The 22,495-nt window shown below is 50.5% G+C and overlaps 6 protein-coding genes across 6 annotated transcripts; 4 read left to right on the top strand and 2 right to left on the bottom strand.

Moving 5' to 3' along the window:
• Nucleotides 1–3,933: 3,933 nt before the first annotated feature.
• BDP81DRAFT_466276 (phytanoyl-CoA dioxygenase family protein) lies at nt 3,934–4,761 on the top strand (the record flags this gene model as incomplete). The annotated part of the gene is made up of 2 exons (XM_060594376.1): nt 3,934–4,288; nt 4,364–4,761. The coding sequence occupies 2 exons, from the start codon at nt 3,934–3,936 to the stop codon at nt 4,759–4,761; spliced, it is 753 nt and encodes a 250-aa protein (XP_060438195.1).
• A 3,772-nt stretch (nt 4,762–8,533) lies between these two features.
• On the top strand, nt 8,534–9,260 carry BDP81DRAFT_442034 (uncharacterized protein). The gene has a single exon (XM_060591646.1). The coding sequence runs from the start codon at nt 8,546–8,548 to the stop codon at nt 9,020–9,022; it is 477 nt and encodes a 158-aa protein (XP_060438194.1). The 5' UTR covers nt 8,534–8,545; the 3' UTR covers nt 9,023–9,260.
• Nucleotides 9,261–9,451: 191 nt separating this feature from the next.
• On the bottom strand, nt 9,452–11,980 carry BDP81DRAFT_476565 (uncharacterized protein; the record flags this gene model as incomplete). The annotated part of the gene is made up of 5 exons (XM_060594776.1): nt 9,452–10,986; nt 11,046–11,247; nt 11,308–11,586; nt 11,646–11,784; nt 11,867–11,980. 5 exons carry the CDS (start codon nt 11,978–11,980, stop codon nt 9,549–9,551), a joined length of 2,172 nt encoding a protein of 723 aa, XP_060438193.1. The 3' UTR covers nt 9,452–9,548.
• Nucleotides 11,981–14,098: 2,118 nt separating this feature from the next.
• BDP81DRAFT_334996 (macro domain-containing protein) lies at nt 14,099–14,909 on the bottom strand (the record flags this gene model as incomplete). Its single annotated transcript, XM_060585812.1, has 2 exons — nt 14,099–14,234; nt 14,296–14,909. 2 exons carry the CDS (start codon nt 14,907–14,909, stop codon nt 14,099–14,101), a joined length of 750 nt encoding a protein of 249 aa, XP_060438192.1.
• Nucleotides 14,910–15,474: 565 nt separating this feature from the next.
• BDP81DRAFT_361412 (glutaminyl-tRNA synthetase) lies at nt 15,475–17,986 on the top strand. Its single transcript, XM_060586424.1, has 4 exons — nt 15,475–16,009; nt 16,062–16,321; nt 16,383–17,623; nt 17,679–17,986. The coding sequence occupies exons 1-4, from the start codon at nt 15,666–15,668 to the stop codon at nt 17,757–17,759; spliced, it is 1,926 nt and encodes a 641-aa protein (XP_060438191.1). The 5' UTR covers nt 15,475–15,665; the 3' UTR covers nt 17,760–17,986.
• Nucleotides 17,987–18,131: 145 nt separating this feature from the next.
• Nucleotides 18,132–18,461, top strand: BDP81DRAFT_508495 (uncharacterized protein; the record flags this gene model as incomplete). The annotated part of the gene is made up of 1 exon (XM_060595702.1): nt 18,132–18,461. One exon carries the CDS (start codon nt 18,132–18,134, stop codon nt 18,459–18,461), a length of 330 nt encoding a protein of 109 aa, XP_060438190.1.
• Between the last annotated feature and the right edge of the window lie 4,034 nt (nt 18,462–22,495).

The raw sequence follows: 22,495 nt of genomic DNA, 5'->3' as shown, positions 1-22,495 counted from the left end.
TCCAATCTAGGCCTCTTTCATTTGTTGTCCATCCGTTTTCTGACGTCGCAATGACCCAGTCGTCCGGGAAACCTGACTCTGTATACCAGGTTGAGAGGTGATATTGGCCTGCAACGATGATGTACGGCGGGACGTTATAGCCTTGCGAGTTGATGGCTTGAATCACTGTAACCCATTCTCGATTACCAGGCTGCGCCATTTTTGTGTTTGAACGCCTTTCAGTACTTGTGACAACCATGCCAGATGCAATCTGGCCCATCATAAAGCCAGTCTCATCAAAGTTGTAGATATCAAACTCATCGATACCATACTTCGCGATTGTGTTCTTCACAAGAGCGAACCAGCCGCGAATAGCCTCTGCATCCTCGCATTGGGCCCTCTTGTAGTCGTACCTCCGAAAAAACCGCGTCCGCAATTGTGGTTGTCGTTTGACGAAGTTTAAGGCCCAGCGCTTCCCAACCGGAGGCGCGTCGCGATCAGCAAGCAGTCGATCAGCCATTTCTTCCACACCACGGATCCGGGGAGGGAATGATCGGGCATCTAGATCGAGAATGTGATCAACTAACGTCTGCTCTTCTAGCAAAGTAAGATTCCTCGAGTTCGGTATCCTGTCGCTTCGAGATGTAGAGCCCTTCAATCGTCGACTCAATGTTGCATGGCTGACCGAGTAGATCGTAGCTGCAGCCCGTGCACTAAGCTCTGGATTGATTCTGATAGCTTGAAGGGCCAGCTGTATGCCTGACTCATTACTTCTGGATGCCATGATGTGTTGTGGAAGAAACGTCTCCATTTGTGTTGAAGCATCATCGGCGCAGTTTTGTGTCTCACTCGCTTGTCTGTCTCACTCGCTTATCATTCACGTTATCGCAACATCTATAGACCCCTCTAGTTACTGAACTTTAAATAGTATTCTATTAAGGATAATAAAGCTGCTACGTAGCCAGTTCTTTAGATATTAGATCTCTTCGAGTGTATTTGGCGCTATTAAGAGCCTCTGCGATATTAGAGTTAACTTTGTTAAGCTAAAAGTCCTTTTATAATCTATTATCATTATAAAAATAGTGAGGATATTAAGCATGAGCTTGCTAAATATCGGAAAAGTATTAAAATAAGATCTTTACTATTAAATAAAATTAATAGTACTAACGTACATGATAAGTGACAGAATCCATGCATGCTTCTACGCGAGTCATGGACATAACCCATTCGGAATGGTCTGACCATCACGAAACAGGCCAGACTGTCATTTCCACCTGGTCCTAGCTCTGCAAGACTTATTAGGATAGCATTAGGCCCACAAGCCTGTGGTGATTCCATCCACTCTTTAGTACGAATAGACGCTCTTTTCTGCTCACTCACATATGCATATTCCGCTGGCCACCCTGACTAACCGTCAATAAGCGAGTGGGCCACCCAACCGCCATCGTGCCACCTACATCATCGCAATACGCATTTCTCCATCGAAAACAATGACAGTACATAACAAAGATACCCAATTAAACTTAGCGGTTCAGGCTACCTAGAAAGACCGAAATCTCAGTATTCGGGCCGCGGCAAAGATCTATAATATTAGTCGCGTTACCTTAGGCCGCAGATTAGAGGGAACGTTATCACGACGTGATAGCACACCTAACTCACGGAATTTGACGCTGCTAGAAGAGAAGAAGCTGATTGAGTATATCCTCGACCTGGACGCCAGATGTTTTCCTCCCCGTCTTCGCGGTGTTGAAGAAATGGCGAATCGATTGCTCGCTAATCGTGACGCGCCCCATGTTGGGAAACGATGGGCTTCGAACTTCGTAAAGCGACAACCAGAGTTGCGAATGCGTCGTTTTCACAAGTACGACTACAAGAGGGCCCAATGCGAAGATCCGGGCGCGATTAACGCGTGGTTCTTGCTTGTGGCGAACACAATCGCGAAGTACGGCATCGTAGACTTAGACATCTGCAACTTTAACGAGACTAGCTTTATGATGGGCCAGATCTCAACCGGCATGGTCGTGACCAGTGCCGAAAGGCGTTCAAACACGAAAATGATGTAGCCTGGCAATCGTGAATGGGTTACGGTTATTCAGGACATCAGCCCGTCGGGCTATAGCGTTCCGCCGTATATCATCGTTGCGGGCCAATATTACCTCTCTACCTGGTATACGGAATCCGGTCTCCTACACGACTAGGTCATCGCAACGTCTGAAAATAGATGGACAATAAATAAAAGAGGTCTATACTAGGCTCGGCACTTCGAACGGCATATAAGACCGCGTACAAAGGGTTAATACCGCCTCCTCGTCGTCGACGGATACAAAAGTCACTACTCTGCGGATTTCGAGATTTTTTATAAGAAGAACAACATCGTCACCCTATGTATGCCGGCTTATTCGTCTCATCTACTCCAGCCCTTGGATATTGGATATTTTAGGCCTCTAAAAACGGCGTATAGTCGAGAAATCGAGGACAAGATACGTCGGGGTAATACGCATATTACCAAGGAGGACTTCTTCCCGGCGTTTCACAGGGCTTTTACGCAAGCGATCACGGAGAAAAACATCTAGGGAGGAATCAGAGGGGCAGTAATTATACCTTTGAGTGCAGAGAGTGTGCTCTCAAAGCTTAATATAAAGTTACGCACTCCGACGCCTCCAGGATCCCTCCCGACAACACCACCGGCATAGACTTCTCAGACACCAAACAACCCAACGGAAGCATCTTCTCAGTCAGAACTCATCAAGAATCGAATCTCCCGTTATCAAAATAGCTCAACAACTTTAATTATTAAAACTATAGAGCATCTATCTAAGGGGGCTCGTGGATTTATGCACCAGATCGCCTTATTAAGATCCGAGAACCAGATTCTTCGAGAGGAGAATAACCTACTTAGTTAACGCCGGAGAGCTAAGAAAAACCGTCTCCGATAAGGAGGAAGCCTCACTATAGCTGAGGGAGAGGACCTTTAGTCGTAAAGAGAGGCTATAGCCTAGGTAGAGGAGGAAACGCGCCGGAGTAGTGGTCGCCGACCGAGGACTGAGACGGGCCAATAACGATGTGGCGTCTATGGGAACACTAATCATAATGCGCGAACATGTCGATTCAATGAGGAAATGTCTGAGGAAGAGGACTCTGAATAGTTTGGATTGAATCCATGAGGTGGGTGTTGATATTTGCTCCTTCATGTCATGTGGTCGTGGTTGGGTGGCCCACTCGCTTGTCTGGCCCACTCGCTTATCATGTACGTTATATAATAAAGTTATATCTCGTTAAGATATTTTAGCCTTAGAGTCGGGGGTTCGACCCCCGTAATCGTGACTTGTCTTTACTAATCCTTTTTATAAAATAGTAGGTCTTACGGACCTTTTAATTAATCGAGCGGCCGGAATATCCCTTTTCCAACGAGCCTTTAACTGTTCAGACGATTCGAATAACCGGCCTCTATTATCTGACTGATTGAATCGCGAATTACCTCTCTTTTGACTGTTTGTTTGGCTGATTGAACTGATAGATCTGTTACGGTAGCTGCGCTGGTAACTGGGCTCCCCCGTGCATTCTGTTTTTAGTCCAACGAACGCCGATCATATGTGAAGCATGTAAGTGCTATTGGGTAGGTGCGATTCGTCACTCGCCGTACGCTGCATTAATGCGAGGGTAGCATGCATAGAGGCGGGGTTGGCAGAGCCTGCATCTAGCTAGGAACGAGATCCGGTAATGTGTGTTGAGTTAGTCCCCGTGGCCTTTGGCTCTATGGATCTATTGCCGTCTTTTTGTTTAAGTGCTGAAAAGTCCCAAGCTCACCCGATACATCTTTCCCACTGCACACTTACCAATCATTCTAGTTTTAAGAGATTGCGAGATTCTTAGTCTCGGTCTCTTGGAAATATCTCTTTAGGCAGCACAGCCCCACCGTAGACGGAATTACGCTTCGTACCACCTTCTATTAAGATGGTCTTCGACCTTGAAGAAGCCAAAAACCACCTCAGGGAACATGGATGGGTTCGTTTTCCGTCGGTTCTCACAGCAGAAGAGGCTACCGGCGTACTTAACCGGCTATGGAAGGCAAAGGCAGCGGCTGAAGCTCGAGGCGAGGACACATACCTGTCGTTTCTGGACCCCAACCCCAGCAACGTACGCGTATTCTACTTGCTAGAGCTGGACAAGATCTTTCGGGAGCTCATCTCGCAGTCGACTGCCATCTCCATGGTCAAAGCGGTGCTGGGCGAGAATTTTCTTATCAGCAACTTCACGGCGAATATTGCCCGGCCTGGATCGCAGAGTATGGCTCTGCATTCGGATCAGAGTATCGTCTTTCCCGATCTGTGACAGAACGTCTGGGCGCTCAACGTCATATGGTGTCTGACGGATGTCAACAAAGAGAACGGTGCAACGCAGTACATCCCTGGGTCGAATAAGTGGGTGTATCGCAAAGAGGTTCCCGAAAACGCGCCAGAGATGCTGGTTCCCTTTGAAGGCAAAGCTGGCGACATCATTGTCATGGACGGTCGAGTGTGGCACACCTCTGGCAGTAACATCACCAAAGATCAAGACCGCGCACTTCTGTTTGGCTATTACACTGCCCCATTTATGCGCCAACAGGTCAACTGGACTGCCAAGTTCCCCAAGGAAGTCCAGGACACCTGCAGCGAGGAGCTGAGGGAGTGGCTGGGCCTCAATCCCGTTGGAAACATTGGCATGACGGGCGATCTGAGATATATGGCGGTGCAGTACCCTGATGACAAGAAGAAGGCTGGCGAGGCAGTTGTAGCTGGTTAGACCTAAAAGTTCTAGCGAAGTTGCCTCTATGAAATGGTTATAATGTTGGTGGTGGCATCTATTCCAACCAATCTTCGCCTAGACAACATTTCACACGGCAGAGGGTTGCTAGGCAAAGCTGCACATGCATCTTCTGGCTAAACATCAGAAAGTCAAACAACGTCTAGCGAAGACGAAATATGTGTGAAAGATTATATAGGGAACAGAGATATGTCGCTGCCTCGAAGAATCATTTGATAATGCAGCAAACGCCGGCAGCGCTGTCAAGGCTGCCTTGGTCACACCTACCATGTTTGATTGGTTCGATCCTGGCCGACCCCTCACTCACATTTCCTCCACTGAATCCAACTTGGGCAGCATCAACTTGCCACCTTCAACAATGACAGTCGACATGGAGTTTTCAACGCCAACGTCGCATCTGTCATGTGGTCACAATGTGGGCATCGAGATGTGTGATAGAGAACGGTTATCCATTGAAAGTAGAGAATAGGTACGAGGCTCGCTCTGAAATAGGTGATGCGAGCGAGTATCCCATGGAGTGCGGATGGACAGCACTTTCGCCAAGGGTGGGGCAGAGCCAATAAGGGCTTGCAAATCTATTAAGTTAACTGATAGGGCTGCAGTACCTCTATTTCCTATAAATTTTGGGTGTGCTAGAGGTACTAGCAATCTTTGCTGATATATAACGGTATATTATAATCTAAGTAGCCCTTTCGAGTTGTCTGCCGTCGTTGCCGAGCGATGGCATTCCTAAATATCTCTTTAAAGCCTTCTTATTATTATAATAGGTATAAGGTAAATATACCTTTCTTAATTCCTTCCTATGCTGTTCTTATAAAATAGAGGTATTTTTATTTATTTATAGCCTGTCTAGGCCGTAATAGTCTTTGCCCGCCTGCTAATGGTCTAAACTATTGAATAAGCTAGGCTGCTAGTAATCGTCGTTATTAATAATGGGATTCTACCTTCTGCTACCTAGGGCTGCCCTAGAGCTATAGTAGGAAGCTATTTATAACTATTACTTCTAGTAAGAAATTCTAGGTAATTAATGTGTTACGAGCTGGACAAGGCAACCAACTGTGGCACAAAGCAAAAGCTTCGATAATGATGACTCCGGCATCATTGTCCCTTGTTCTGCATATATAGCTACGCGCCCACAGTGACAAGTTGCGGCGGGCGTAACAACAGGCTCTGTTGACAAGACGTAGCTCAAGGAGCTACGTTTCTGGACATGCGCGACAGAATACAGGATGCAGAGTTTTATCCAGCCTCAGGCTTACGTAACCCGGCCACCGGGTTACTCAACACCAACCTCGAGGTTGGGGTCTAGGACAGCGGGTCTGTGACATTTTAAATATTTTTTTCCATAATCGCTTAAACAAAAGCCCTATGAAACGTAAAGAAAAAGTCCTTCTTCTTAATAGTTATAGCTATTACCCCAATATATCTTCTCCTTAATTTCTTAACTATATATTATTTTTAAAGGCCTAAAATATTTCATATTTAAGGGCTAGAGTAAGTAAAATAAATAAGCTAGTATATATAAAGTAACGATATTATTCTCTTTATAAAATATCTCGAAATCCGTTGTTACGCCCGCCGCAACTTGTCACTGTGGGCGCGTAGCTATATATGCAGAACAAGGGACAATGATGACCGGAGTCATCATTATCGAAGCTTTTGCTTTGTGCCACAGTTGGTTGCCTTGTCCAGCTCGTAACACAATGATGACTCCACCCTGCGTAGAGGGGTTGTGGGTTCGATTCCCGCACGCTGCGTCGATAGTGTGATTGTGCCTCCCACACTATGAAGGGCGTCCCGACCGTAGGCAGCACGTGTAGGACTGGTTACCCCGCACCTATGCTGGAGTTTCCCTGCTTATACCCGAAATGTCCGATTGGTCCTCGGCATAGGGACATGCCTCTTGGAGGGGAGATGTGGTGTTACGCCCGCCGCAACTTGTCACTGTGGGCGCGTAGCTATATATGCAGAACAAGGGACAATGATGACCGGAGTCATCATTATCGAAGCTTTTGCTTTGTGCCACAGTTGGTTGCCTTGTCCAGCTCGTAACATCCGTAGAGTAGTGACTTTTGTATCTATCGATAATAAGAAGGCGATATCGATCTTTTATACGTAGTTTTAAATACTATTTAAAGTACCGAGCCTAATCTAGGCCTCTTTTATTTATTAATTATCTATTTTAGATGTTATAATAACTTAGTTATATGGGAGACCGGATTCCGTATATTAAGTAGAGAGGTGATATTAGCTTATAACGATAATATACGGCGGAATACTATAGCCCGACGAGTTAATAGCCTAAATGACTATAACCCATTTACGATTGGGAATTGATATACCGGCGTCGACCTTACACCAGCGTCGCTATTCGACCTTTTGATTGGCTCAAAAAAATATTGTTAGTGCAATCAAATTCTGCCAGATACCCACAAAGTATCTCAACCCTTTTTGTTCCTTTGCTCCCTTTCCTCTAAGGTTACATCATCAAGCCTCTAAGTCTAACTTATGCTATTTACTTACAATAGCTTCTCTAACTGGAGTTAGAGATGTTCCACAAGGCCAATCTCAAAGCAATACCCCTACTAATAAACCTCCCCCTATACAAGAGCGACCATTATTTAAATACGGCCTCCTACCATCATCTAGCCAACCACCATCATCTCCCTCCTCAAAAAGCAGCCGCCCTAGCGTTAGCCAATTCTATGGAGTTAGTAATCCTCAAGGGCAGCGCGACCTTATCACCAAGCTCCCAGCCGACATACTACAAGACACGCGACCTCTTATATACGATTACCCTAGTATAGAGCCTACGCTATATCTTACTCGTCATTTCCCTAAAGGAACAATAAAAACCTAGCGGACTACTCTCTCACGACTTTCTCTAGAGCATAGCCCCTCTCCTCCCAACGAACAGTCCCAGCAACCTTCCTATCCTACAACAGAGCAGTTCAATAGTGCTCTTCAGCTTGTTCTATAGGTTGTTGGGACTAATCAACAGCTAATAACGGCACTCCTCCGACAACAAGAGTATGTCCGTCAATGGCAAGAAACATGGGGTCCCTAAGTCAACCCACCACCCTATTCACCCCCACGGCAATCCTCCCCTCAAAGCAAAGCGTCTTTCCGAACTACAGCCTCCTACCACACTCTAAGCAACCGATCCTCCTCTCCTCCTATAACCAAAATCCCAAACCCACCGATTCCTAGCGATCCAGAGCAAACCTATAATACCCTCTTCGACCGAGTTAATACCTTTATAAGAGCTAATGGATTTGGTATTATAAAGCGGAATAGGCATAAAGCTCAAGGCCGAATCATTCGATATACCTTCTAGTGTGATCGGTTTAGCGAGCCTGGGCCTATAATACTGATTGCGGACATGCCTGTTCCCGTGGTTTGCTTCTTGATTATGGACACCTACTTCGACGACATGATGAGGTTCAAGTCTACAAGTCCGTTCAGATCACTGAAGTTAAGAAACGCCTCTTCAGCGAAACGTCTGGGCAGAAATTCGACCGCGGGGGCCGAAATTCAGCCGGATGATGAAGAAGCTCTTTACCGTCGCTATCAAAATCCGGGTCATCCAAAATCCAGTCTCTTGACATTTGACGGGGAGACGTATTCCAAGCTTGATAATCAGATTCTGAACATATCGAGAAAGAGAGACCAAATTCTGGCTCAGTGTCGCGACTTGGTCCAAAGCTGGGAGGTGCAAACGCAAGCCCCAGCCAATTTGAGAATTGGATTTCTTCACCGGACAATGGTAGAGTTTCTCCAGCGTTCCAGGAGTGCTCGGCCGCGGATTCCACTCAAACACCAGCGATATTGGCTTGCAAGGTCATATGCAGATTTCGATACTCAATTGCGATGGGGCAAGCATGGAAGGGATGCGGACAGGAACTTCCTGTTCAGGTTTCTACACACAACCGAGCAAGCGGAGCCGCACGACATATCAGCCTCAGGCCCTGGGCTTGCAAGACTATGCGAGCAAATGATGGATATGTGGAAAGTTGACATCAACGATAGACCTTCCTTGAAAACTATCTGGCTTGTCTCTCAAGTCTGGGCTAGAGCATTTCTTGCGGTGCCTACCACCCTATCGCCGCCTTCGTCGAGAGAATTTTATCTCTTTACTGCCTGCCATGAGAAGCATCCTGAATGGCTCGATGCATATGGAGGCCGGCGACCCTCCAGAGATGGTTCAGGCACATTCCGTGGATCTACTGGTCCTACGTGACCTTCTTTCTGAGGTCAACTTTACGGAAGACGACTTAGACATGTCCTATCCATTTACAGAATTTGTCCACAAATTGGAGTGGCATGATTCTACGTCACGGCGCCCGCATAATACAGTTGAAGCTTGCAAACTGATGATAGAACATGGTACAGCTATGGACCGCAGGCATTCGGACCACAAACCTGGTGCTGACATAAATTTCTTGGTGAGAGTGGAAAGCATTATGAAAATATTCAACCCTGTCCAGAATCTTGCAATATTCACAGAAGAAGAGCTTTCCGACTTAAGAAAAGCTTTCCCTCCAGGAGCGGCGGGAATGATTCCCGTTTCCCAGGAATGGAGTTGGTGGTCCATATATTCCTTTAAGTGAAAGGGCAAATGCTTCGGGAATTTGTTGTAGATATTGAATATTAACGTTGGTTTGCAATCGTTTTGAAACCTTGTCACACTTGTATTACTGCAATATCCCTTTATGCTTACGTTTCTCTACTTCAAAAGTCTCATTCTAATACAAACCACGGACACTTCAGTCAATAGCCTTCAACACGTACTTGTCCTGCCAGAAACGGTCATTGACAGCCGGTGCATCACGACGAGCAGGAGCTGCCCGCTCCTGGAGGCTCGAAGCAGCCAAGTACTCGCTACGCCTAACAGCCGCCTTTGCAGATACATCGCGCTTCTCAATACCTCCGTAAGCACACTTGCCCCCGTTGAAAGCAGCGTTTGCAGTCGCCTTCCAGATCTCAGTGACATCCTTGATCATGGGCAGAGTCCAGTAGAGACGGCAGTCGGCCTCCTCGCGGACATACTGCGCAGGAATACCGTCGTTCACGTTGTCCCTCAGGATCTGGTCGCGGACGTTGACTGAGGCCGCGAGACTGCGGTTCAGGGGCAGATCACCATAGCGAGCGAAAGCAGCCTTCTGCTCGTCGGTGGAGGTGTAGGGGAGGAGGAAGGTGGTGTAGTCGTAGATGTTGCTCCAGTCAAGGACCTGGGAGCCCTTGATGCCGCCGACACCCTCGATGGCGCCCTCAACGGGGAGACCACCGAAGGCGACGGACTTGACGCCCCCGTGGAGACGGAGTAACTCGGAAGCAAGAGTGCAAGTGGAAGCACAAACGCCGTCGTAGAGGATGATGATGTTCTCGGCGGCGAAGGGCTGGGGCAGACCGGTCAGGTTGCCGTACCCGTTAATCTCGATACCAAGACCGAAAGTGGCGTTGGTGGTGGTCAGCGGGTCGTTGAGGTTCCAGCGCATGAGGTCTGTGTAGGAGGTGTTCTGGAAGACCTGGGGCGCGAACTTGTCCTCGTAGGAGGTGAAGGGGTGGTTGGTGAGGTTGTAGTCGTAGCGCCAGTTGAACCAGCTCTCGGCCAAGGAGATCAGGTTAGCATCATCGCTGGTGTAGATGTCCACGTCAGCCACAATGTCGGAAACAATCTGGGCCGCGGCGACGAAGCCGTCACTCTCCTTCCAGCGGGAGAAGCCATCCTGGTCCGTCGCGGGGAACAGCTGGCGGAAGAAGTCGTAGCCCTGGAGAATGTAACCGCCGCCGTTCTGCTGGAAGTCGATGACGAGCTTGGTCTTGCCGGCGGCGAGGGCGGCGGTGTAGAAGTCCTCGGTGACCTTCTGGAACTCGGCCGGGCTGTCGCTGGCGAAGGCGGTCAGGACGACGACGGCGACGTCCTCGAAGCCTTCGCCCTCGAGGAAGTAGCCGGACACGACGCCGTCACTGGTAACGACGACGGGCTCCGGGTAGCCTGGCAGGATGGCGGTGGAGGCGTTGGAAAGGGAGGTGCCGGAGGGGGTGGCGGAGGCCGGGCTGAGAGGGTTGCAGAACTTGGCGTAGAAGGAGGGTCCGTCTACGATGCCGGTGAGATCCTTCTTAACCCGTGCATGGTTTTCGAAGGTGACCTTGGTGCCGTTTTCGAAAGTGAGGGTCGTGTTGGCGCCTTGGTAGATGTATCTGAACGGACCATGTTAGTTTGTTTAGATCTCACATGTCTTGCATCATGCTCCACGTACCTCACACGACCGCCAGAGCTGAAGTAGCCGTTGCCGATTCCGGTAGCCTGTCCAGACTTCTCAAAGAACATGGAGTTGTAGGCGGAGTTGGCATCACGGTTCCAGTTGGCCTTGTTGACGGTGTCCTCGAGGAACTTGGAAGCCTCGATGCCGTTGATGAGCTTCACTGCGGACGCAGTCTCGGGGGTAGAGATGACCTCCTCTGCAAAAGAGTTAGAAAAGAAGCAACCTACAGATTCATCATCGTTGAGTCAGAACGTACCGTAGATCTTGATCACTGGCAAAGATGAGCCATCCTCGCTAATGGAAACCAAGCCCCGCTGACGGGTCCACTCAAACACCGCCGTGAGCAAGTCGGGGTAATAGACAAAGTGTCCGTCGTGGCCGGGACCAAACACCTCCTCATAGAGAGCAGACTGGAAGGCGTATTCGCTGCTGTAGACATCGTCGACCAGGTTCTGTCTGATGCTCGAGGCGGCTGCAAAGAGGTCGTAGGCCGGGAAGTCGTACTCGGGTGGGGGATCCGCCTTGTAAGCAGCGTCTGAAGGCAAATTAGTTCTGATCCAGTGTAAAGAATAAGTTTCTGGATAATCAACTTACCACTCTGCCATTCGAGGTACGGGAACAGAGAGTCCACGAGCTCAATGGCAGCCTCCTTTCCGAGAGGGACGGAGTTGAGGCAGTCGTAAGCCAACTGAGCCGGTACAGACGGGACCACTACAGCACCACCCTTGTCAGTCTACGTTAAGGGGCATCTCGTTATTGGGTTTTCAAGTACCAGTCGGAGCGCGCGCATGCTGCGAAGCCCAAGCAGCGCTCACGGCAGCGCAAGGCTCAGAGCTGTTGCCCGGGGTCGTCGAGTTGGGGAATTGCGCGACAGCGAGGTCAGCTGCGCTGGCCAGCAAAGCCGGCACGGCAATCGAGGAGCTCCGCATCTTGCCAATTGAACGAGAGTTACACGGCACAACTTTCAGCTCTTGAGTCGAAAGCTGGGCTGCAGTCTCAAGCTCGACAGACGCATTTCCGATCGCCCGCAGACCGCGGCGTCGCGTCTCTTATACCACTCTGACACTCAGTGACCCCCATTGTAGTCGTCATCCACTTCTCAATGACAATCGACACGAGGGGCAACCAACCCGTTGTCGTTTTCTGGAGACCGTCGATGTCACCATCGGATGTCGAGTGGGCGTTCATCCCAATCGCATGAGCTTGTATTGCTCTCGTTACAGCAGGAGCTACCTCAAGATGGCAGGTCGCATGTACGAGGTTACCATAAGACTGGGGCGCGTCCCCCGGTTGCCGCAACTCTTGGCCTGCATATCTGCACCCGAGCGGCGGTAGGCCGGGTAGCAATGCCTCAATTGTTTTCCTACCGATATTGGACGCGACCGAAGTTGGAAAGTCGTTGACTAAAGACAACCTTTGAAGTCCGTTAGTCCCGGTCTGAACGGACTGTAAGAAACAGTATTACCGTGTAGAGACTTTGACTTACAAGCGAGTCAGTCTTAGTCAACAGCCTGACTAAGACTCAAGAGTCTGACATATATCATCACCCAGAGGTAAAAGGGAAGGGTTCCCGCTCGACAGTTGGGGGGTTACGAGCTGCGAGACGGGAAGCTACCTCATTAGCATGAAAGGACGAAGATCGGCAACATGCGCCTTATCTATCAAATTAGTGGTCATATCCTACCGTTACCGTTGGTCCGTTGGTCTGAAGACCGTTGGGACCTTTGGTCGGCATAAGAACTTCTTTTCGCTCTAGCTCCGGGTTGCGGGGGCACATGGGAATAACACCTGCTGAAGACAGGTCAGGCCGGTAGGCAAAGGTCCCTGGTCCCCCGGCAAACAAGTGCCGTGTCACTGTCGCAATTCACACCATTGGCAACGGTCAACCGTGATCTCATCTGGCCGTGCCTGGCGATGGCCTCGGCCCGGTCACGCGATACTGAGGAGCATATCTTGGCATACTCCACTCTGCCCTTGTCCATGTCATTTTGTTCGATTCAGCGATTCATCGAGTTTGTTTGCATTCCGGATGTCAAAATAAACGTAAAGCTTCGAAGCATGGCGGGAAGATGTCGTCAGTACAAAATTCACGTGTGACCTTTCCCAGAAGTGCCTACCTGCGTTTTAGACGTTTACTTTAACGATTTCTCGTGACCTGCCTTAAATCGCATTAGGTCCAAGACATAAGTCCTCGCCATTAACCGAGTTAACTTTAAAGAACACTAGTGTTTTAGACCCTCGTTTGACTCTAGTTCCAATCGTAGTCTGAGAAGCTGTGCTCAGTTGAATGTTAGACAGACAGTGGCATCAAGTATCAATGATCAATTGCGGTTGTTAGGATACCTCCTTAAAGCTCTTGACTGATTCATCTCATGATGTATACTGAGATCGGCGATAAGAAATCCGAGCTCAATCAAAGTAGGTACAACATCTTTGGTATTTGTTAGCTTAGTAGAGCCGCACGCGTAAGAATTGATAAGCCTATTCTAAGCAGGACTCCGGTCTCTTCTCTTCTACTCTCAATTTCTCACAGCAATGTGCGTACCTGGATCTAGGGTCAGCCCAACAGCATTTTCACTGTGTCGTTCTATTCGCTAACGCCTCTTGAGGTCCACAATCTTTCTCCGGGCACCTTTTGACATTGCAACTTTGAGAACCCTCGATGCAGGGCAAGACTGGTGCATCTCAGTACTATCGCATGGGAAAAATTTAAAAGCATTACTGAGCAGGAGTTCATTCTTTAGGTTTCTTTGACATTGAAGTTGGAATTACGTGGGTCACGTGAGCATTTTGAATCTTTGGCCGATTATACGAAGGTTTGCAGGGAAGGCACGAACCCAAAGAAAGTGCGAAGTCGATCATAGAGGCCAATAGACCTTGAAACTCTATTGCCAGTCCTTTTGTATCGATAAAAGGTGGTATACTAAGAGGTTCGCTTTTCCCTGGTATAACTCCATAAACTCCCTAAGCCATCATGATGTCCAGTCGTAGTATCGTGAGCAGCTGCGCGCCGGCCAACTGCAGGTATCTTTTGGTGGGCTCTTCACTTACTGGGAAGGATCAGACTTGGGCACGCTAGGAAGCTCGGCCGCGATAGCCTTGGCCTCCTCTGTTTCCTTCTTTGAAGGGCCATCCCCGGTTTTCTTGTCTGTGGCTGGTTGGTCCTCGGGAGGGAAGAAGACACTGTGAAGAGAGTATTAGTAGTTGATTGACTGCGCAAGGAAGGTTCGGAATCTCGACATACGGAAGGGTCTCGTTGTAGGCTTTAACATCCTTCATCTCGAAGGTACAAAAGACAACCTTGTCCAGCTTGTCGCCATCTTGTCCATCGAGAAACTCTCTGACGACTTCAACAGCAACAGGTGCCGCTTCCGAGCTCGGGTAACCGTAGACACCGGTGCTCAGCGCGCTGAAAGCGATGCTGCGACAACCGTTCTGGACAGCAAGCTTCAGGCTGGTATTGTAACAACCTGCAAGCTTTTCTTCGGAGACGTCGGGTCTGAGCTCGTCGTAGACGGGGCCGACGGCGTGGATGACTTTCTTGCAAGGGAGGTTGTAGGCGCCCGTGATCTTGGCAGAACCGGTAGAGCAACCGTTCAGGGTCCTGCACTCCTGGACTAGTCCGCGGCCGGCAGCGCGGTGGATCGCGCCGTCGACGCCGCCTCCTCCAAGAAGACTCGTGTTGGCGGCATTGACAATCGCATCGACGCCGAGTGTGGTGATATCGCCTCGGATCACGGCGACTTTTTGGTTATGCGACGCGTTATAGGAGAAGATGGCCCCCGGTGTGGAATGGATCTTGCCGAGCTTGTAGAGGAGCTCAACGGTCGGAATATCGGCGACGGCGGTGGTGACCATGGTGACCATTTTGGCTGCTTGTCGGATGGGCATAGGCGAGTTCGCGGGTTGCTTATTCGGGTTTGGTGTCGATGATTTGGCAGGTTTAGGAGCGGGCGCGGCGGGTTGATTTCGAGGTGTTGGTGACAAAGAAGCAGCCGATCGAAAACAGGAGAGGTGGGAGCCCATGACGAAAGACCCCGCGCTATTTTGGGGACGGGATCTTATAAGCTGTCAGCGGTACGTACCCTTTGCTCTTGGATGTGTATCTCCGATGAGTTGCTTCTCAAGAATGGAGGAAAGTCGAGAATGTGTAAAGCTGAAATGTGGCAAGGGAGTTACTTATAGTTCAATTGCAAGAATTCCTCATGCGCGCAAACCTTAAAGACCAAAGATTCCCATAAGGTAGCTCGCCATCAAGGCACTTTGGGAGGTTCGTAAAATCGCAGCAATCCAGAGAGGTGCCTTATCGGAAGCTACTCCAATCGATAAGGACACTATCTTATCGTCTCTTTGTCGCATGTCACAGGCGCAAGTTGAGGAAGGCACGCTGAGCCAGTGCAATGACCCCTCCTTGGATCAATTTGAGTCATCCCCGCCGCAAAAGAAGACCTGGAGTGTTGCCCCGCCACCACAACCACACATTTTCCACGACGTGAACATCTCGTGGAGTCCAATTGAACAAACCTTGATTGCTCAGCGACCACGCCGTACTCCCAGTCTTCGACAGACTTTATCTCTGATACTACCCTTTATCTCAGACCGAATACCGCAATCATGGCGGACGCTGCAGCGGACCCCACCGCCAAGTTGGCCGAGTCGACGGCCAAGCTCCAGCTCGACGAGGAGACGGGAGAGATGGTCAGCAAGGGCGAGCTGAAGAAGAGAATGGCAAAGCGAGCGAAGAAGGCCGCCACGGAAAAGGCAAAGGCTGCCAAGGACGCTGTTGCAAAGGCCACCGGTGCAGGCGACAGCAAGCCCGCCCCGAAGCCCAAGGCGAAGCCCGAGGAGGTCGCCATCGACCCGGAGGCCATGTTCAAGCAGGGCTTCCTCCAGGAGGTCTACAAGGAGAGGCCGTCGGAGAATGTCGTGACGCGTTTCCCTCCCGAGCCCAATGGCTAGTACGTGGGCCACAATGCTTATCTATGTCACGCCACTAATAGCTCTTTCCAGCTTGCACATCGGCCATGCCAAGGCCATCGCGGTCAACTTCGGTTTCGCCAAGCACCACGGAGGTGTCTGCTACCTGAGATTCGACGATACCAACCCCGAAAAGGAGGAGGAGAGATATTTCACAGCCATTGAGGAGATGATTAGCTGGCTGGGTTTCACGCCCTACAAGATCACGTACTCGAGCGACAACTTCCAGAAGCTGTACGACTTGGCCGAGAAGATGATCACCTTGGAGAAGGCATACGTATGCTACTGCGGCGGTTAGTCCCTTTCGAGTGGCAGATGCGGTGTTTTCTATGTTTGCTAATCACCCAACCTTAGACACCGAGATCAAGCTCCAGCGTGGCGGCGAAAAGGGCGCTTCCCCTAGATTCCGATGCGAACACGCGAACCATACCATTGAAGAGAACCTGCAAAAGTTCAGAGATATGAAGGATGGCAAATACAAGCCTAGAGAAGCATTCTTGCGCATGAAGCAGGATATCACCGATGGTAACCCCCAGATGTGGGATCTCGCAGCATACCGCATCAAGACCGACACGCCTCACCACCGAACGGGATGGGACTGGAAGATCTACCCGACGTACGATTTTACGCACTGCCTGTGTGATAGCTTCGAGGGTATCACCCACTCCCTCTGCACAACAGAATTCGTCCAGAGCCGTGTCTCCTACGAATGGCTCAACAAGACTCTTGGCGTTTACGAGCCGATGCAGCGCGAGTACGGCCGCCTGGGTATCACGGGTACCGTCTTGTCAAAGAGAAAGATCCTCAAGCTGGTTGAGGAGAAGATCGTCCGCGGCTGGGACGACCCCCGTCTGTACACTCTGATCGGTATCAAGCGCCGTGGTGTGCCTCCTCGTGCGATTCTCGACTTCGTCAACGAGCTGGGAGTCACGACGTCTGTCTCCGTCATCCAGATCAAGCGCTTCGAGCAGACGGTGCGCAAGTACCTGGAGCGCACCGTCCCCAGATTGATGATGGTTTTGGACCCCATCCCTGTTGTTATCGAAGATGCCGAGGTTACTGATGTAGAACTTGCCTTCTCTCCCAAGGATCCTAACATGGGCTCGCACACCATCAAGTTCACCCCCACGGTCTACATCGATCGCGCCGATTTCAGAGAGGTCGACAGCAAGGACTACTTCCGCCTTGCACCCAACAAGACGGTCGGTCTGCTCAACGCCCCCTTCCCCATCAAAGCTACTTCCTATACCAAGGATGAGGCGACAGGAAAGGTCACCGAGATTCGGGCTGTCTACGACAAGGAGACGAAGAAGCCCAAGGCTTTCATCAACTGGGTCGGAACCGAGGGTTCCAAGAAGGTCGAGGCCCGTATCCATAACTCTTTCTTCAAGAGCGAGAAGCCCGATGACGCCGAGGGCGGTTTCCTCAACGACATCAACCCCGAGAGCGAGGTCATCTACCCCGATGCGCTCATCGAGAGCGGATTCGACGAAGTCAAGAGACGTGCACCCTGGCCTGAGGCTGCGGGTGAGAGCGAGTTGGGCAAGGGTGGACCGGAGAGTGTTCGTTTCCAGGCGACGCGCATTGCCTACTTTGTAAGTTGCCCGTGAGTGAAGAATGCAATTCGGATACAAGCTAACGCCCTATTAGGCCATTGATGCTGACAGTACCGATGAGAAGATCATTCTCAACCGTATTGTGTCGCTGAAGGAGGATGCTGGAAAGGTTTAGGTTACAGCTATTTCCGGGTTGGGACGTAAAGGTGGGTGGATGGATATGGGGAGCTTTCGGATTTGCATAGATGGCGGGCTTGATAATACCAAACAGAATCCCACAACAAGCAGTGTGGTGAATCAGAACCTTTTTCCCAAAGAGTATTGACGGGGGTTTCCTTCAAGTGATTCACTGCAGTTCACGAAACAGGTCCTTATATCAATACAACACCTTGGCTTGTTGACGCACTCACCGCTCAATACCTACAACCACAACATCGTCATACTCCCATATCGACTAAGTTGCGGATCTACGTTCGATAAAATGAGAGTCAGACAGTCTTCTCGGATGCTCGGAGCACTGTTGGCCGCTGGCTCCATATGTCTCGCCATGCCTCAGGAGATATCGCAGGGTATCCGGCTGTCGGGACCTCAAATTGGGGAGGTACCTCAAGAACAGTCACCTTACGAAGAGACACCCTACAATGACACGCCACACAAAAACTCGCCGGAAGAACCGTCGCCTTACGAGCAGCCAGACGGAAAACCATCGTACGGACAGCCTTCATATGAGAAGCCTTCTCTCGAATCGCCATCATACGGACGAGACCCGGCCATCTCAATCATGGAATGGGAAGTCGGCAGCCCTGCCCTGTACGCGGCGCGCTCCGTCAACGACCCAGATACATGTCCGAAAGGAACAAGTACGCATCCCGGCTAGCCCTCCACTCCATTCCACACCATCTCCTCCAACCTTTTCAAACTCATCATGACTAACACACCACCCTCATAGTATCATGCAACCTCCCCCACAACTGGAACTGCTGCAAAAAATCAATGCCCTGCTGCGGACCCGGCTGCTGCGCCCAGGGCTACGACTGCGTCGACGCCGCCATCGGGGTCTGTTGCTCCCGCGGGAAGAAACTATGCGGCGGGATGTGTGTTAGTGGAGAGTGTTGTGGTATTTCGGGAGGATGTAGTCGGGATGAGAGGTGTTGGATGGGCAAGTGTTATCCGAATGAGAGAGGCCCGCCGCCGGTTTCTTCGGGGGCGGGGGTTGTGAAGCCGGTGCCGGTTACGGGGGGTGCCGGGCCGATGGTGGGGATGGGGAACAGTGTACGGGGTGGAGAGCCGGATGGGAGGGGAAGGAGGAGGGATTCGATGTTTGGGTTTGTTGTTTTGGTTGGGGTTTGGGTTGTTGATGAAGTTTGGGGGGGTTCACTTTGGGCGTAGGGGTGGAGGCATCTTCGTGTTGTCAACTTGCTGGTTCAAGTTGAGAGAGAGGAATCAGGAGGTAAGGGGCAGACGTTTACGGAGCTTTTGGAGTTCATGTGAAGGTTTGGATGATTACCAGGTTTCGTTATGTGTTGGTCTCTATCGTTCCTCCAGATCTCTAGATAAATGCTAGAAATCAGGTCTCATCGAGAGCACTACATCCTCACAGTCTTTCCTAGTCCAACAATACTTGTTTCTCAAATACAACCGGAAGAGCTAGAGCAGGTGAATGCGAGTGGGATGATCGTCCACAACGGCCTGACGACATAGAGGCTAGACGTGTATTGGTAAGAAGAGGTCATCGTCGTCCTATCTTCGTCGTTCTAATACGACGGACGGGCAGGGGGATCAGTGAGTTATGAACATGGGCTTTACTATTCAATGCAACATGTGACATTCAGGGTCTCTTCAAAGCTGTACAGTCAGCCGGAAATACGGATAGTCAGCTATCGTCGGTTCAAGGAACCCCTGACAGGCAACCGCGTTTTAAGGTTTCCCTTGCCAAGTCCACGTCCAGATTTGGCTGACCGAAACCCGTTCGTTAATCAATCACAGTTTTTGGTAGAAATGGCAAGGCGGATCGGTGCACCGGCTGCATTTCGTCCCGAGGTCGAGGGCATAGGTAGTCCCCATAATCATGACGGCATTGCTGAATCTTTGGTTTCCCGAAGCCGTGGTACTGGCTGCGTGGAGTTGATGAGGGACAATCAATGTGATGCCTCTTATCGCATACAAATTCGGATCGGCATCGGAGGTTGCGACAAAGGTGTTCTCGAAATTTGAAGAAAAGTCTAATGAGCGATATGGATAATGAGATCCATCTAATTCATCAAAAATTGTGTTTGAGCATACGACAAGCTGCAGGCCGATAGATGAAGAGCGTGTTCGCACCTGAGCATGCCACTGGTTGTGATACTGTCATCTACCGTATTGAAGGCGAACGGGGATATGCAGATATTAGTTCATGAGCGATAGACTTTGAAGGTGCTCATCACGCCGGTAATTATTTCGGACGACAAGGCTTCTTTCGCTGAGGATAGTTGGGCAAATGTGGAGGATAGACGTGGAGAGCGTGTCCATGGAGATTGGTGGTGTGGCTGAAGATAGCACGTAATCAGGGTCCCTTCAGACGGAAGTTCCCAATTCTCAGGGCCGATTCGCCCGATGGCAGGTTGGGAAGGCCGGGCCCAAAAGGTTGGGTCTTGGCGTCTTTCCGGCGTCACCGGCGATTCGTGAGAAGTGGCCGGCCGGATAACCTTAATCGGGGGCCGGGTCTGCAGACGGGCCCGTGCCTGAGGAGATTGGGAGTGAGGCGGGCGCATCTGATTCGTGGCTCGCCTGATAGGGCACGAGAGTGGATCACCAGTCCTTATCCACATTTCGATATTGACCAATTAGAAAGACGTGGTTGAGAGGACGGGTTGGAGGGGTGGATTGGTGGGATTCGGCCTGACCCTTGCATGGAAGGTCCAGGGTTGAATGAGTGACGCCAGGGAACCCCCTTGAAGGAAGAGGCAAAGCGTGCAGAAGGAAAATGGGATGTGTGTGGTGTTCTTCTTTTGCTCCCCTCTCAACTTTCGACGAGTTGCTGCGGTCTGTTGCCCTTTGCTCGGAAGATTTGAACTGTCATCTGAGGAGATGCGGCGAACTCGGGGTTTTGGGACAACTATATTTCAATCAGTTTCACGCCCTATATATCTCGTTCGTCAATCGAGTCATGAACTCATGTTAAGGTATCCGTAAGTACTCCGTATACCGCCTCATTTGGTCGAGATGATCCCTCTCTTTTCCAGTTGAGTGAGATTATCCACCCACCGGCCGAGAAGAACTTTCGTGTAACGCAGAAAGAGAGAGAAAAAAGGAACTTTGCTGGACCCTGCTTGCTGTGCCGCAAATCCCAATATGACTTTTTTTCCTTCCCACGATGCGGTGCGCGATGAACACTGGCGGCTCGCGTGCGGCGCAACAGGCGGGGGAAAACGCCCGGTTAAGCGGGCAAAGGAATGCGAGAGCTCCAAATGGGTCCTAGTCCGATGCGTACCTGGCAACGACGAGTGGAAGTGCGCATCAAATTGGGTCTTTTCTGTGTTGGATGCTCGAGGTAGCATTCGTACAATGAATTTCTGTTAGACGCATCGTGTCTGGATCATCTTTGCCGGTGGTTTGTCAATTCGTGTTGGTGCTTACTGGTGCAATTTCAATGGCGGGACATGGCTGAAGAGACACCACTAAAAAAAAAAAAAAAAAGAGACACCAGCAGGCAGCCGTTTGAGACTTTTCTGTTGTGTCCCTTTTCGGCTGTTTGTAATACCGCACTTTTGTCCCTTCTCATCTTATGCGCGCCCAGCCTTTGTCGCCCGGTCTCGCCCTGGGAAGGTACTAAGTCGGAAGAGTGCTCCTGTGCTCCTGCCTTTCCAACTCTCTACCATACCTGCGCGCCTGCCTCACGACCGCTGCTCTTTCCAATTGCTTGTTCCCCCCTTCCTCGCCTCCGTCCTTCTGTGTAGCCGCCAATCCTTTCCATCGTGGCCCTGAATTCCGTGGTTCCTTCCTATTAGCTTAGCTTAGCTCCTTCTCGCTTGCCTTGAATGCTTGGCTGACGGCCACCTTTAGCCGTGGCTTCTTCGTTGGGTTCGTCCAAACAAATGTGACTGTGTTTCTTTCCTCCCCTTCTCCTCTGCTTTCGCAATCTTCGCGACTCTTGCAAACTTGATCCTCATCTCAAACGCCACATTCGTACATGCACACCTGCAAACCTACATACAATAGCCTCTCGCGGTTTGTCTGGTCCGTTTGTCGCAGAGGGTGGATTGCGCGTTCTTTCATCGCAACTCGGCAACGTCAAGCACCTCATCGACTACGATCCCCCAGACAGTTTCCACTTCGGTCCCATCTCATTGGATTGCGCCCTTCCCAACGCGAAAGTCTCCGGCAATCGACCGCACTACAGCGATCCTCCCTCCATTGAAACCATCATCCTCTACCAGACATCCAGTCGTTCCCCTTGTCGCGCTCTACAATTTCCTCGAGAAAGCATCTGTACTCCGCAAAACGTCTTATCAAACACCAACCACATCCTGGCCGCATTCACCACCCCTCCACGCGTCCACCGTCACTTCGCTGCCCATTTCGCACCCTACTCAACGGCGATATTCCTGGCAGCGCCACACTTTAAGCTCAGAACGCTGCGACGCTCCCCTCCCCTCCCTCCACAGAGGCCACTCACTAGTCCCGGCGTCATCAAGCAGCACGCCCCCCAAGTCTCCATCCCGTGGCCCCTTTGGTTCCTCGAGAAGGGGAAAAAAAGTCCACGTCGTATCGCCCGCCGCGATATACGGTGACCCGGAGGTCCCAGTCGAACCTGGAAAGTACGGATAGTCAGCCTGCACACACCTGCTTACGCCTGTGGCCTGCCTGGCTCGTCATTGCAACCTCGACGTTCCACTCAAACAGGCCTTCTGGCGACCCGCTCCCGCTCCG

Source organism: Colletotrichum phormii (genome assembly GCF_030913505.1).
Source record: "Colletotrichum phormii strain CBS 102054 chromosome Unknown BDP81scaffold_38, whole genome shotgun sequence".
Classification (NCBI taxonomy): domain Eukaryota; kingdom Fungi; phylum Ascomycota; class Sordariomycetes; order Glomerellales; family Glomerellaceae; genus Colletotrichum; species Colletotrichum phormii.
This window is presented reverse-complemented; position numbering and strand designations above follow the sequence as displayed.

Coding starts and splice junctions, on each gene's coding strand:
- BDP81DRAFT_442034 (XM_060591646.1), top strand. CDS start 8,546: ATGGTAGAGTTTCTCCAGCGTTCCAGGAGTGCTCGGCCGCGGATTCCA.
- BDP81DRAFT_361412 (XM_060586424.1), top strand. CDS start 15,666: ATGGCGGACGCTGCAGCGGACCCCACCGCCAAGTTGGCCGAGTCGACG. Junction 16,010..16,061: donor CCTCCCGAGCCCAATGGCTA/GTACGTGGGCCA, acceptor AGCTCTTTCCAG/CTTGCACATCGGCCATGCCA. Junction 16,322..16,382: donor ATACGTATGCTACTGCGGCG/GTTAGTCCCTTT, acceptor ACCCAACCTTAG/ACACCGAGATCAAGCTCCAG.